This window comes from Mustelus asterias, chromosome 18, assembly GCF_964213995.1.
Source record: "Mustelus asterias chromosome 18, sMusAst1.hap1.1, whole genome shotgun sequence".
Classification (NCBI taxonomy): domain Eukaryota; kingdom Metazoa; phylum Chordata; class Chondrichthyes; order Carcharhiniformes; family Triakidae; genus Mustelus; species Mustelus asterias.
This window is the reverse complement of record NC_135818.1, coordinates 46,631,752-46,647,790: the sequence shown is the minus strand read 5'-3', so window position 1 is coordinate 46,647,790 and position 16,039 is coordinate 46,631,752. Positions and strand designations below refer to the sequence as shown.

The following is a 16,039-nucleotide window of genomic DNA, read 5'->3' as shown; positions in this document are numbered from 1 at the left end:
ACCCCGGGAGTTACAACTCCCAGCATACCCCGGGAGTTACAACTCCCAGCATACCCTGGGAGTTCTGCGCACGTGCAGATCAGGAGTGGGCTGTGCATGGGCAATCAGACCAAGGGTGTGCCCAGGGTGCCTGTGCAAAAAGAAAATGGTGCAACGGTTGGGTCACGTGACCAGGAGTGGAGCATCATAATGGAGAAAAGTCCTAGACATGGGACAGGGAGAGGTCCCAGCTGAGAAGAAAGAAAGGAGCAGAGAAAGGGGCTCCAAGCAGAAAAAAGGCGGTATTTGACAAACTTTAAGTGGTGAAGCCATAACAATCAAAGAGGGTTCCAGAGGAACCTTGAAGATCAAAGAAGGCAGCAAAAGGTTAATGACTCCATGCTGCGGACTATTGGGGTGAAGATACCCTTTTGGAGCAGTAGGGAATTTTACCGCCATGCTCGCCCCAGAATCAGGGTGGGTGCGGCTCGCAGGATGGAATTCTCCGTTGGCCTCAGGCGGGATTTTATGAGCCTCGCCCAAACGAAGAGCAAAGGTTGTGCTTGTGAGTTGGTGCTGGAGTGCAGACTTGGGAATCCAGTGGAAAAGAGTCTTGGGAGATGAGATTGAAACCCTGTGAGGTGGAATGTCATTCAGGCCACCCAACTTGAAGTGACTTTCGGGACGGCACAGTGCTTAATATTGCTACCTCAGGGCCAGGGACCCGGGTTCGATTCCAGCCTTGGGTGACTGTCTGTGGAGTTTGCATGTTCTCCTTGTGTCTGCGTGGGTTTCCTCCAGGTGCTCCGGTTTCCTCCCACATTACAAAGATGTGCAGCTTAGGTGGATTGACCATGCTAAATTGCCTCGTAGTCTCCCAAAATGTGTAGGTTACGGGGATTAGCAGGATAAATATACGGGGTTCTGGAGATCGGGTCTGGGTGGGATGTTCTGTTGGCAAATTGGCAGCACGGGCATGGTGATTAGCACTGCTGCCTCACCGTGCCAGGTACCCATGTTTGATTCCTGGCTTGGGTCACTGTCTGTGCGGAGTCTACATATTTTTTTCAGTGTCTGCGTGGGTTTCCTCCAGATGCTCCGGTTTCTTCCCACAATCTGAAAGACGTGCTGGTTAGGTGCATTGGCCCTGCTGAATTCTCCCTCAGTGTACCCGGACAGGTGCCGGAATGTGGAGAATGGGGGATTTTCACAGTAACTTCATTGCAGTTTTAATGTACGCTTACTTGTTACTATTAAATAAACTTTAAACAGACTTAATGGGCCAAATGGCCTTTTCAGCACGGGAAAAATGAGCTAACCAGGTGGGATTCAATCACTCTTTGGTTGCAAAAAAATCCCCAACATGAAAACTGCTGGCAAGCGCGGCTTTACAGCTACCGGGGTGCTATTTTTAAAGGGTTAAAGGGCACCATGATCTCAGAGTTCAATGTCAGCCTCTAACCACACGGACATTGCAATCCCCTGCAGACAAGGGAAGCACTTCCAACCATTCATTGAAGTGCAACTCCCCCCCCCACCACTAAATGTTTGGGTTACCCTGCCCCCACACCACGCAGGTACGAGGGTAACCTGAACCTCTTCACCCCCCCCCGCCCCCCCCCCCCCCCCCCCCGGGCCACATGAGAGATACTCTGATATGGGGGCAGTAAACGCTCCGCCCCCTTCTGGCCCCCCCCTTCCTTCAGCCCCTCTGCCACCCTGGCAATGATATTCCGGTTGTCACTGCCAGAGTATAACTACCAGGGTGTAGAGCCAGGACATTAACTGTGTTTCTCTCCACAAATGCTGCCATAACCTGCTGAGTATTTCCAGCATTCTCTGTTTTTATTTCAGGCCAGGATGCTCCCTGGTTCGATCACTGACCTCTGTTGAGTCAGTTGACCTTGGCCCAAGCAGTGATCTGCTAAAATACTTAACCTCAGAACCTCTGGGTTAGGGAGGTGAAGAGCTAAGGCACCTGGTCTAACTGATGTCCAGTGACTTTATCCAGAAATGCACTTGTGTGGATGTCAGGTGAAGACAAGATTGAGCTCAGCTGTCAAGCTCTCCATAATTGAATGGACTCTGGCAAGGCTTACACATTAACAAGATCACATCAGGCCCTCCTCGGTCTGTGACTGCCATCGACTCTGCTTGTTCTCAGAAAGCTTGCAGCTATACCTCAATAACAAAGTTACCTAAATATGAGGTAGCCATGAACAAATCAAATAAAGAACTTGGAAATAATCTCTTTACACAGTGGGATATGAGTTTTGAACTCGCTGCCATGTGGAGGACTCAATGTTTAGGCCCCGCTGAGGCAAGGAATCCTAGTTGACGCAGCTGGAATATACTGACGCCAGCTGGCATGCTGGTTTCCTGCCCCTGGCATTGGCCATTTTTGCCTAGGCAGGTCTTCCCACTCTCAAAAGGCATATGGCTTCTGAAGAGCTCTAGTCAAAAAAGGCTGGCGGTAACTTTCCAGCTGAGCTCCAGGTTCCCGAATCAGTGAGAGTAGTTTAACTGCCTGGAGATGGGCATTCAGCCTCAGGCAAGGTGGGGTGGGGGTAGGGGGGGAGAGTACTGTAGGCAGGCCCTCCCTTCCTAGGGACTTCCAGGCCCCAGCCCTGCACTGTTGACCTGGCTGCCATATCTTTTTAGATTAAACTTTTAAAAACTTGGTGAAAGGGAACCTCAATGTTGAAACGCTATTTCAATTATTCACTATTCATTGCAAGCCGCAGTCTGCATTGACCCTTTAGCTTCAAGAGCCCACCCACCACCCTTATTTGGAAAGGAAACCTATCCCAATCTTCTCAAACAAGGAGCGCTTCCAAAAAAATCCCCAAGTGTGACTCTATTTCCTCAGGGCGGATTCGGTATCCGGAAACACTTGCAACTCCTGTTTCCTGTCCCTGGAGGAGGGGGAGACAAATGGCCTTTGAGTCCAGACTTGATGCACACACGAGAGGGAGAAATGATTCAAGGGACAAAAGCAGTGTGGGAAAAATAAGCCAGATTGGGTGGAGTCTTGAGACTTGTGTGGTGTATGAACTCTGGCATGTGTGTTTGTGTGTTATAGATTCTGTGTAATTCTTTGTGGGGTTGAATGAGGTTATTTAACTCCTGTGTAGCCCACAGGAAATTAAATACTTTTAGGGAGGGGGGAAATTAGTGAGTAAAAGTTTACACTTTTTCTAAGATATGTTATTGATGGTGGGTCTAGTTGCTTCTAATTCTGACGTTAATGCTTACTGAAATAATATTCAAGATGAAGTATAAAATACAGAATATGAGATCCAGAATGCATAAACAGAGCATGTTTAGGAAAATAAATAAAAATGATGTGGAATGGCATTTTAAAACGTTTCCTGTTTTGCTCTTTGTACCACACTTCTGGTATAAACTTACTGGTAACAATAAGACATTGAATACAATTACATTATTTCATTGAGAAAATGCATTCTTTGTCCAGCTGCCTGCTCTGCAATGTTCTTTATTTAAATGTACCTTTAACCCAGAAGCAGTACAGTAAGGGAAAGATGTAATTTCTTTAAATTTCAGTGGAATCTGTAATTGTTTTTAAGAATGTTTGAAGAAGACTTTTAGGAGTCCTGTAAAGGGATCAATTGTAATTTTCTTGGATAATAAGAAATACTGGTGCATGTGACCTGACAACCCTTGATCTGGAAGCAGGCACCAACATGAAGGAAATTAATGTATGAAATCCATGTGACCAGACAGAAAGGGAGCTGCAGACAAAGGAGGGCTATAGGGGAGATCAGAGAAGACATATTTACAAGGAGCTGTGTGTGTGAGTGATACTATTAAACAGAACAGAAAGCTGAAGACATGGTAAGAGTAAGGATTGTGAATTGGACAATTTTGCTGCCTACTGCTTAATTTTTGTCAGTGCTGACCAGATTATTTAGGGACAGCACGGTGGCACAGTGGTTAGCACTCCTGCCTCATAGCGCCAGGGACCCGGGTTCGATTCCTGGCTTGGGTCATTGTCTGTGCGGAGTCTGCACGTTCCCCCTGTGTCTGCGTGGGTTTCCTCCGGGTGCTCCAGTTTCCTCCCACAGTCTGAAAGGCATGCTGGTTAGGTGCATTGGCCATGCTAAATTCTCCCTCAGTGTACCCAAACAGGTGCTGGAGTATGGCAATTAGGGAATTTTCACAGTAACTACATTGCAATGTTAATGTAAGCCCACTTGTGACTAATAAATAAACTTTAAACTATTTAATGGGGTTTATTAAAACAATTGTGTAAAGGAGTTTCAGGGGATGCTGTGCCATCAAGACTGTTGTGAACCTAGCTGAGGAGATTCTTAAGGAGTTTGCCATTTGGTTGACTTTGGTTGGGATGCGGCTGGGTAAAGGATCCTATGCACCAGTGACTGGGTTAAAGAATTTTTGAACTGCATGTGGTGCCACATGTCTGTCGCGAGTGATGCAGATGCTTGTGTGGTTTTTTTTGTTTCAACAATTTAAAGTGAAATTTGTCCTTTTCTTTGAAGCATCATTTGTCTCTTAGTTCGTGTTTAATTTGCATTGGTTCTGATGTGTTAAAGTAAAAGCTACAAAATGTGGAATTTTGTTGTTAATTTCTTCATTGGGGGTCATTCAGTAAATTTGGTTATTTTGGTTTTTTTCGTTCCCCCATGGGAATATAATATATTCTCTGTATATGCATATATACAGTAAGAGTTTTAACAACACCAGGTTAAAGTCCAACAGGTTTATTTGGTAGCAAATACCATTAGCTTTCGGAGCGCTACTCCTTCGTCAGATGGAGTGGAAATGTGCTCTCAAACAGGGCACAGAGACACAAAATCAAGTTACAGAATACTGATTAGAATGCAAATCCCTACAGCCAACCAGATCTTAAAGATACAGACAATGTGGGTGGAGGGAGCATTAAGCACAGGTTAAAGAGATGTGTATTGTCTCCAGACAGGACAGCCTGCAAGTCCAGGAGGCAAGCTGTGGGGGTTACCGATAATGTGACATAAATCCAACGTCCCAGTTTAGGCCGTCCTCATGTGTGCGGAACTTGGCTATCAGTTTCTGCTCAGCGACTCTGCGCCGTCGTGTGTCGTGAAGGCCACCTTGGAGAACGCTTACCTGAAGATCAGAGGCTGAATGTCCGTGACTGCTGAAGTGCTCCCCACAGGAAGAGAACAGTCTTGCCTGGTGATTGTTGAGCGGTGTTCATTCATCCGTTGCAGACGCTACGACAATGGATGGATGAACACCGCTCGACAATCACCAGGCAAGACAGTTCTCTTCCTGTGGGGGGGCACTTCAGCTGTCACGGGCATTCAACCTCTGATCTTCAGGTAAGTGTTCTCCAAGGCGGCCCTCACGACACACGACAGCGCAGAGTCGCTGAGCAGAAACTGATAGCCAAGTTCCGCACACATGAGGACGGCCTAAACCGGGATATTGGATTTATGTCACATTATCAGTAACCCCCACAGCTTACCTCCTGGACTTGCAGGCTGTCCTGTCTGGAGACAATACACATCTCTTTAACCTGTGCTTAATGCTCCCTGCACCCACATTATCTGTATCTTTAAGATCTGGTTGGCTGTAGGGATTCGCATTCTGATCAGTATTCTGTAACTTGATTTTGTGTCTTTGTGCCCTGTTTGAGCAGATTTCCACTCCATCTGACGAAGGAGTAGCGCTCCGAAAGCTAATGGTATTTGCTACCAAATAAACCTGTTGGACTTTAACCTGGTGTTGTTAAAACCCTTACTGTGTTTACCCCAGTCCATCTCCACATTATGCATATATAAACAGATTTAGGAAAAGAGCTGTAATACGTAGGAACACAACAACAAAATTGTAGGTTTGATCAGAATTAAAGTACATAAATTTAGAATCACACCAGGGGGATTCTGTAGTTCTGCCAGCAGCGCACCCCCGCCCGCAGGTTTCGCAGCGACATGGGGTGACATGAATGGGAAATCCCATTTGACAGCGGTGGAACCAGAGAATCCTGCCATTAGCAAACACATGCCCCCTTCCGTCACCAGGAAACACACAGCTGGGACGCTCGGGAATCTCGCCACTTATATTTAATTCTAGATTTCAGTTTAGACATCAAAGATCTAGATAGATTAAGAACTTGATTAAATTATTCTTTCTTGAAACTGAGCATCAATGTTGTGATGTAACAGAATTGTGTTTATCTAATTTTTTTTCTGTTTACCCTCTGTATTTTTTTGTGTACCTAGGACACAGAGACTGATGATGAACTTCAAGGATCGCCCGAACCGGCTATAGAGCTAGAGGGCTTTGCTGAGTCCATTGCTGTGGCATACAGTGGTCCACCATTCCCTCCCTCTGCTCCTGCCCCTCAACCAGTTGTTGATGTTGTAGACAGAATGATAAGACGCAAGGAATCCATAGAAAACCAGTTGATTGAGTGGTAGGTAATATTCCTGACACACCAAAACTCCCTAAATTGCAGACTTAATGCATTTTCAAGATTTACCTGTATAACATAATCTTTCTGATGTCACTGAAAATTGAAATCCTTATTCTAATAGGGTTGAACAAGAGCTCATGTCCCGTATCATTAGTGAGATGTATCCCTTACAGCAACAGCCTGTGCCACATGTCAGCCAGTATGAAGATGAGGAGAATGTGCTATTGGACTCAGATATTGGTGAGTCTCCAGCCTATTCCATTTTTCTTGGGCTGTTGGTTTCGAATGCCTCTTGTTGTATTGTAAAATATCAAGTTTTACTTCAAAGTTCTACTTCAATTAAGATTTTAATTTATCTTTGTAAGACTTTATAACACTCCCGCAAACTTACTTCTGTTGAACAAGATTGAATTCTTTACCCCTTTGTGCACACTATTTATTACTATATGACAGTATAGTTTGAGATTTTATGGGCAACACAGTGGCACAATGAATGGCATGGTGGCACAGTGGTTATCACTGCTGTCTCACAGTGCCAGGGACCCAGATTCAATTCCAGCCTCAGGTCACTGTCTGTGCGGAGTTTGCACATTCTCCCATGTCTGCATGGGTTTCCTCCCAGTGCTCCGGTTTCCTCCTACACTCCAACCATGTGCAGTTTAGGTTGATTGGCCATGCTAAATTGCCCCTTAGCAGGGTAAATACATGGGGTTACAGGGATAGGGCCTGGTTTAGATTGTTGTCAGTGCAGGCTCGATGGGCCGAATGGCCTCCTCCTGCACTGTAGAGATTCTGTGATAAGTCAGCTTTCTTCTCTCTGAAGATTCTTTGTGACACACACTTTCTTTGACAGATGTCAGGATTCAGCAGTGGCTGTCTGCAAACCAGCCACTGTGACTGGGAGGTATACGAGAGTAACCTCCACATCTCAAGCCTCTGGTTTTGCAATTCTCTCTTTGGGGAATTCTCAGCTTTCCAATCTGTAACCCTGTCTGATAATATGACTGAAATTGGTAGTTGCACCTTGTGGGATCGGAGCTTCAAATATACATCCTATTGATTGTGCTGCAGGATATTAATATGCTGGTGGACATTCAGTCGCCTTTCTCAGCATTTAACATTCAATTTTATCAATTGATAAACATGACCTTAGCCTGATTCCAGACCGGTAAAAGATACTTGCAGGTTTTTGGATCAGTATTTCTGAAAAAATGCCAATGCATTGCATGTTTCCTGTGTAAAAAGCAACATACTTTTTCTCATGATGTTTTTGATAGATTAATAGTATCAAAGAATCATAGAATCCCTACAATGCAGAAGGAGGCCATTTGGCCCATCGAGCCTGCACCGACAACAATCCCACCCAGGCCCTATCCCTGTAACCCACGTATTTACTCTGTGTGGTGAACCATCGTTGGTTCACCACTGGGGTTTGTTACCATGTTACTGTTGGGCTAGGGTGTTATTACTGTGGGGGTTGTACTATGTTGTTGGGTTAGGGTGTTTACCTGTTATGAGAGTTATCGTGGCACATTCCAGTGGGGTCCCGCCTCCGGTGGCAGGGTATAAGACCCCCTGCTCCGGCAGGACCCCTTCAGTCTGAACTGGTGTATTCGTGTTAGTAGTTCCCTTGTTACTTTATTAAAGCCTTCAATACCGAAGCCTTGATTCCATGTGCTTATTGACGCGCATCAATTTAATAAAGTAAACAGAAAACTCACAACTGTGCAACAAGAAGAAAAAAACAGAGAGTATGGAACAGATTCTAAAACCGGATCGTCTGACACTGGACCCACGTGCGGTCGGTGCAGCTAACACATTCGACCATTGGTGGAAGTGCTTTGAGGACTACCTGGCAGCCTCGGTAGCTATCACTACGGACAGTGATAGACTCCAGGTCCTCCACGCGAGGGTAAGCGACACGATTTACCTAGCCATTCGTGCAGCTCCCACTTACCAGGGTGCCGTCGAGCTCCTAAAGAATAGGTACATTATGCCACCCAACGAGATACATGCTCGTTACCTCCTCGCTACACGACGTCGGCAGTCGGGCGAAACCATAGAGGATTATGCCAATGAGCTCCTGCAGCTTGCCAGGGGTTGCGACTGTAAGGACGTCTCCGCCGAGCAGTATATGTACGACCTCGCCCGAGACGCGTTCGTAGCAGAGGTAGGGTCCTCGTACATCAGGCTTAAATTGCTAGAAAAGGGGAAACTCAACTTGACCCAGGCAATGGGGATGGCCGTGAGGTTGGAGGCGGCGTCGAAGAGCTTGGCGCTGTACCCCGAGGACCACGTGCAGTCAACGTGGTTGGAGCAAGCTCTGCTCCCTCCTCGCCCCGCGAACCCGCGCTCCCAGACCGATTCGACGACGGCGGCAGCTCCAGGTGGCCAGCGATGCTATTTTTGTGGAGGGGCCAAGCATCCACGGCAACAGTGTCCGGCAAGAACGGCAATCTGCAGCCAGTGCGGTAAAAAAGGCCACTACGGCAAAGTCTGCAGGTCCAAACCTAAAAACGGCAGTGCAGCTTGTAACCCTCCAGAACGGAGACCATCTCTTTCGGCGTCGCAGTACCCACGAGGTCCGACCACGTGCGATCTCAGGACGACGCCATCGTGGCAGACAGAGGAGGAGGAAGACCACCAGGAGTCGCTGCGCTTGGCGCCCTCGCCCACGTGCGATCCATGGGGGCGGCCATCATGGTCCACGATGACTAGGAGCGACCAGCAGGGGTCCTCAGCATCCACATCGGCAGCATGCAGCAGCGACCAGCAGGGGTCCTCAGCATCCACATCGGCAGCATGCAGTGACGCCCAGGGGCCAACGGTGGCGTCGATCTCTCTGGATCAGACCAGGCATTACAGACTGGAACATTCTATGATGGAGGTAAAGGTTAGTGGCAGAACTGTGAATTGTCTGTTTGACAGTGGGAGCACCGAAAGTTTCATACACCCTGAAACTGCTAAAAGGTGTGGACTCCGGGTTCTCCCTGCCAAACAGACAATTTCCATGGCATCACAGTCCCGGTCTGTACCGATCCAAGGACGATGTATGGTAACTCTTGAGGTACAGGGCACAGTTTACGAGCAATACAGGCTCCTTGTGCTACCTCACCTTTGCGCGCCAATTCTCCTCGGACTAAACTTTATGGTCCACATGAAGAGTGTGATCCTACAGTACGGTGGGCCACTCCCTTCACTGGCAGTAGGGAATCAGCCGCAGCCTCCAAATTACCCAAAGCGCCCCGCGTGCAATTTATCCACCCTGAAGATCACGACACCATCCCTTTTTAAAAATCTGGTACCTGGCTGCAAGCCCATCGCTACTAAAAGTAGGCGTTACAGCGCTGAGGACCGGATCTTTATTAGATCTGAGGTTCAGCGGCTCCTCAAGGAAGGGATCATACAGGCCAGTGCTAGTCCGTGGAGAGCGCAGGTCGTGGTAGTCAAAAGCGGGAACAAACCTCGGATGGTCATCGACTATAGTCAGACCATTAATAGATACACGCAGCTGGATGCGTATCCTCTCCCGCGCATTTCTGATATGGTCAATCAGATTGCGCAGTACCGAGTGTTTTCTACCATAGACCTTAAGTCCGCCTACCATCAACTCCCCATCCGCCCAGAGGACCGACAATATACGGCTTTTGAGGCGGATGGTCGTCTATACCAATTCCTCAGGGTTCCATTTGGTGTCACCAATGGGGTCTCGGTCTTCCAGCGTGCTATGGACCGAATGGTAGACCAGAACGGGTTGCGGGCTACCTTCCCGTACCTGGATAACGTCACCATCTGCGGCCATGACCAGCAGGACCACGACACGAATCTCCAACACTTTCTGCGCACTGCATCTCGCCTGAATCTGACCTATAACAGGGAGAAGTGCGTATTCCGTACGCGTAGGTTAGCCATCCTCGGATACGTGGTGGAAAACGGGGTCATTGGCCCTGATCCAGACCGTATGCGCCCACTCACTGAACTTCCCTTGCCCGCTAGCACGAAGGCACTGAGGAGATGCCTCGGGTTCTTTTCATATTATGCACAGTGGGTCCCCAACTACGCGGACAAAGCTCGTCCGCTCATTAAGTCCACGACCTTCCCACTTACGCCGGAGGCCCAATTGGCCTTCAAGGTTTTGAAGAGCGACATCTCGAAAGCCACGATGCACGCGGTGGATGAATCCATCCCTTTCCAGGTGGAGAGTGATGCATCTGACTTCGCCCTAGCCGCCACACTAAACCAGGCAGGCAGGCCCGTCGCGTTCTTTTCCCGCACCCTTCAAGGCCCAGAAATTCGGCACTCAGCGGTGGAAAAGGAGGCTCAGGCCATTGTGGAGGCAGTCAGACACTGGCGCCATTACCTGGCAGGTAAGCGGTTCACCCTGATCACGGATCAACGATCCGTGGCATTTATGTTCAGTAACACGCAGAGGGGCAAGATCAAGAACGATAAGATCTTGCGGTGGAGAATTGAGCTCTCCACCTATAATTACGATATTATGTATCGTCCAGGGAAGCTCAATGAGCCCTCGGATGCCCTCTCGCGCGGAACATGCGCCATCATGCAGGAGGACCGCTTGAAGGCTCTCCACAATGATCTGTGTCATCCTGGAGTCACCAGACTCTACCACTTCATCAAAGCCCGCAACCTGCCCTACTCGGTGGAGGATGTCAGGTCAGTAACTAGAAGCTGTCGGATTTGCGCAGAATGCAAACCACACTTTTATCGACCAGACCGGGCACAATTGGTCAAGGCCACTCGCCCTTTTGAGAGGCTGAGTGTGGATTTTAAGGGCCCCCTTCCCTCAACGGACCGGAATGTCTATTTTCTCAATATAATAGACGAGTATTCCCGGTTTCCGTTTGTTTTCCCCTGTGCGGACACGTCAACTGCCACCGTCATCAAGGTTTTCAGTGAACTTTTTACCCTGTTCGGGTACCCCTGCTACATTCATAGCGACAGGGGCTCGTCGTTCATGAGCAACGACTTGAGGCAATTCCTGCTCTCATTCGGGATTGCCTCTAGTAGAACCACGAGCTACAACCCTAGGGGTAACGGACAGGTGGAAAGGGAGAATGCTACAGTCTGGAAGGCTGTCCTACTGGCACTGAAATCCAGGGGCCTTCCAGTCTCCCGTTGGCAGGAGGTCCTTCCAAATGCGCTCCATGCTATCCGCTCCCTCCTGTGTACGGCAACCAATGCTACTCCCCACGAGAGGATGTTCTCATTCCCTCGGAAGTCGTCCTCGGGGACCTCATTGCCAGCCTGGTTGACGTACCCAGGACCCGTCCTTCTGCGGCGCCATGTGAGGGCTCGCAAGTCCGACCCCTTGGTCGAACCGGTCCAACTCCTCCACGCCAACCCTCAGTATGCCTATGTGGCATATCCTGACGGGCGAGAGGACACTGTCTCCATTAGAGACCTGGCGCCCGCAGGGGACGTAGCAACCCCTGTCGCTCCTATTCCCCCAGTCACAAATCCACTACTCCTCATTACTTCCCCAGACGTGGCGCGGTCAGCACCGGGACCAGTGCATAACACTTTTACTCCCATGTACAGCTTGCCTGAGACTCGGAGATCGGCGCCACCATCATCATCACCACCACCACTACCACCAAACGTTCCAGGATCCCCTGCACCATCGCCTCACCAGGGCCGGCCGGCCCGGGAGTCCTTGAGGGGACAGCCAGACGTTACTTTAAGAGCGCCACCACAAGCACCTGCTCCGTTTTCGCAACCGGTGTTGAAGAGATCGGCACCTGCTCCGGTTTCGCAACCGGTGTTGAGGAGATCGCAGCGTCGGTGCGGTCCTCCAGACCGTCTGGACTTGTGAATCCTGTGACTTTTCTGTTATTGTCTGTTATATGACCTGTTTTTCGTCCACCCCGCCACCTTTTGTTCTTAAAGGAGGGGTGAATGTGGTGAACTATCGTTGGTTCACCACTGGGGTTTGTTACCATGTTACTGTTGGGCTAGGGTGTTATTACTGTGGGGGTTGTACTATGTTGTTGGGTTAGGGTGTTTACCTGTTATGAGAGTTATCGTGGCACATTCCAGTGGGGTCCCGCCTCCGGTGGCAGGGTATAAGACCCCCTGCTCCGGCAGGACCCCTTCAGTCTGAACTGGTGTATTCGTGTTAGTAGTTCCCTTGTTACTTTATTAAAGCCTTCAATACCGAAGCCTTGATTCCATGTGCTTATTGACGCGCATCACTCTGCTAATTTACCCTGACACTAAGGGGCAATTTAGCACGGCCAATCAACGTAACCCGCACATCTTTGGACTGTGGGAGGAAACTGGAGCATCCAGAGGAAACCCACGCAGACACGGGGAAAATGTGTAATCTCCACTCAGACAGTGACCCGAGGCCAGAAATGAACCTGGGCCCTGGCACTGTGAAGCAGCAATGCTAACTACTGTACCACATAGCGATTATTTAAGGTAAATGTTTAAATTCTTTATCTTAATTTTTCACAATTGTTTTATTCATTTTGATGAAATCAGTCAACTTTTCTCTTCCTCTCCAAGCGATGGCCAGAGGGTTAAAACTAACACTGGCAATCGTTAAAGGTGCACTTACTTTTCATGCAGGTCCTTATTGTAAAAACAGAAAATGAGATTGTACATGAATATTTATGCTGTTATGAGAATAGTCAGAGCTAAGTGGACTGAATGTTATTATTTGTTTCAAAAATAGTTGAAGCTGCTGGTGGAGGAGGCTTCCAGCTGTTTGTGGATGCAGGAATTCCTGTGGACTCTCAAATGGTTCGACAGTTTGTAGATGAAGCACTTGCTGAGATTATTGCCATCATGCTGGGCCAGAACCAGAGCGAGAGCAGAACTCCGATACGAGAACTTCCTCAAGAAGAAACACCTTCACCAGTAAGAATGCATCTTCTTCTACAAAACACTTGGAACACTGAGCAAATTTATATTCATAATATATGAAAATAACATTTGGTGCTGTTTCTAAATGTAATCAAAACATAAATGGTATAGTATGGAAATAGTGTGCGGCACAGGTACTGAAGCAGTCTGAGACGATGGGGGTGATTCTCCCATCCCACTGCGCTAATTTTTAAGCGCAGCAGGCCAGGAGAATTGCGCGGGGGGGGGGGGGGGTTTGATTCATGGGATTCCCACGAGCATTCGCACTCCACTAGCATCTCCCAGTGCCGGATTTCTGGCACGGCCTGCTCCACGCTGGAAATCAGCGGGTAGGCAGGGTTAGCATTTAAATTATATTTTACATATGATTTAAATGCTATTAGAGGGCCCGGGACTGAATTCTCTGGGCCCGCTAGCCTCTCCCCCCCCGTTACACTGTTTCATTCCAGCTGGGATTACACAAGCTCCCCACTTTCGGGGAGCTAGCGACCTGACCCCGCTGGAGTGAAGGGGGGGGGGCATTCGGGGTCCCAAGGGGGTCGGGTAGTGGAGGGGTGTTCCTGGGCATGGGCGCCCTGGCAGTGAACAAAGAACAAAGAACAATACAGCACAGGAACAGGCCCTTCGGCCCTCCAAGCCCGCGCCGCTCCCCGGTCCAGGAATGAATCCTGAATCCAGGATCCCCGCCCAATTTTCCAGCCTATCTACATCCTAATATCCTATCCACCGAGCTGTCCCTCACAGCTACGATGCTTTGTTCATCACAACCTATGTGCTAGCCTATTCCCCTGGCATTGCTTGAGGGACAAAGTGCCCACGCTCATTGGGCATGGGATAGTGCCAAGGGGGTGAGGCCAATTGGGGGAAACAAATGGGGGTGGGGTGTAGGGGGCAATTGGTGGGGTGGGGGGGGGTCCCATTGCCACTCTGCCTAAGGATCGATGGGAACAGGAGGGAGGCCAGCGATTAGTGGGGCTGGGAGGAGGGGGTCTGCTGGGGAGGGGAGGGGGTCTGCTGGGGAGGGGAGGGATCTGCTGGGGGAGGGAGTGTCTGCACTTGGGGGGGGGGGGTGAGTGGCACTGCGGGGAGAGGGAGTTGGAGATTGGGATGGGGGGGGGCGGGAATAGTTGGGGGGGGGGCCGCAATCAGGTCATGGAAGGGCAGCACTGCGGGGGTCCCGGGCTGGCCAACGATTGAGATGGCCAGCAAACTGGGGGAGCTGACAGTTTGGGGCCATTGCGCATGCGCAGAGGCCCGCTGGTTTCAGCCTCCAGGGTCGGAATAGGCCCCGGCCCCTGAAAGTTAATGATATTCATGCTGGTGGCCTCTGCATTGCACAGAGTGTGGGAGATTCTAGTGTGAACTCCCACTGAAAAAAATAGCCTGAATTGCTCCAGTTTTCCAATACTCCACAAACAAATCTGTCCTGAATAATGTCATTCAGCACATCTCCAAACTTAATATTCTGTAAGTCTTTTAAGGACTGCCATGAATTGTGTGATTGACACCCCCTCTTGGTTCCTTTTATGGAATTTAAAGCGCTCTGCAATCGCCAGGGGTTTCAGTGAAAATGGTCTTGCAGAATGTCTACAGCCTGCTTGTATGTTTTAGTACTAGGTCTGTCTGGTTGCACTAATCTACAAAGGAGATTAGAAGTTTTTCCCCCATCACACTCAGGAAAGTGGGCACCGTAATATCTTCAGCTATTTTGTTTGCCTCTGCAAAATAGCTAAAATGCTCAGTATAGGAGCTCCAATGATCCCCATTTTCATCAAAATGTTCCGCAACACCGAAAAGCCTGAGATCATGTACCAACCAACTCAAGAACAGCTTTAAAGTTGAAGTTAAAGTTTATTTATTAGTCAAAAGTAAGGCTTACATTAACACTGCAATGAAGTTACTGTGAAATTCCCCTCGTCGGCACACTACGGCGTCTATTCGGGTCAATGCACCTAACCAGCATGTCTTTCAGACTGTGGGAGGAAACCGGAGCACCCGGAGGAAACCCACACAAACATGGGGAAAATATGCAAACTCCATGCAGACAGTGACCTAAGCCAGGAATCGAACCCAGGTCCCTGGCGCTGTGATGCAGCAGTGCTAACCATTGTGCCTCCGTGCTGCTTGCTGCTTCTTCCCTGCTGCCATCAGACTTTTGAATGGATCTATTATATATTAAGCTGATCTTTCTCTCCACCCTTTCTGTAACTGCAACGCTATATTCTGCATCCTCTCTTTTCCTATGTACTTTATGAGCGGTACGTTTTTGTCTGTGTAACTCGCAAGGGTCACACAGTGGTTAGCACTGCTGCCTCACAGCGCCAGGGACCCGGGTCCGACTCCCGGCTTGGGTGACTGTCTGTGCGGAGTTTACACGTTCTCCCCGTGTCTGTGTGGGTTTCCTCCGGGTGCCCCGGTTTCCCCTCTCAGTCTGAAAGACGTGCTAATTCGGTGCGTTGGCCATGCTAAAGTCTCCCTCAGTGTACCCGAACAGGCACTGGAGTGTGGCGATTAGAGGATTTTCACAGTAACTTCATTGCAGTGTTAATGTAAGTGTACTTGTGACACTAATAGATAAAAACTTTAAAAAAGAAACAACACTTTCACTGTATCCCAATACATGTGACAGCAATAAATCAAATCAACTCATTTTTTCATTGAAGTCGGTTTCCCGTATGTCCGCTTCACAACTGCGTTTCCTGCAACTATCTCGATTTTCTAACACACAAGGTA

General features: G+C 48.8%; 1 protein-coding gene across 1 annotated transcript in view; it reads left to right on the top strand.

Moving 5' to 3' along the window:
- The window catches only part of kiaa0586 (KIAA0586 ortholog), a 547,244-nt gene that overhangs the window by 429,885 nt on the left and 101,320 nt on the right, over window positions 1-16,039 (top strand). Inside the window, exons 21-23 of the mRNA XM_078233832.1 lie at window positions 6,225-6,418; window positions 6,540-6,658; window positions 13,116-13,300. Coding sequence (XP_078089958.1) covers window positions 6,225-6,418; window positions 6,540-6,658; window positions 13,116-13,300 — 498 coding nt within the window. The remainder of the gene's footprint in view (window positions 1-6,224; window positions 6,419-6,539; window positions 6,659-13,115; window positions 13,301-16,039) is intronic.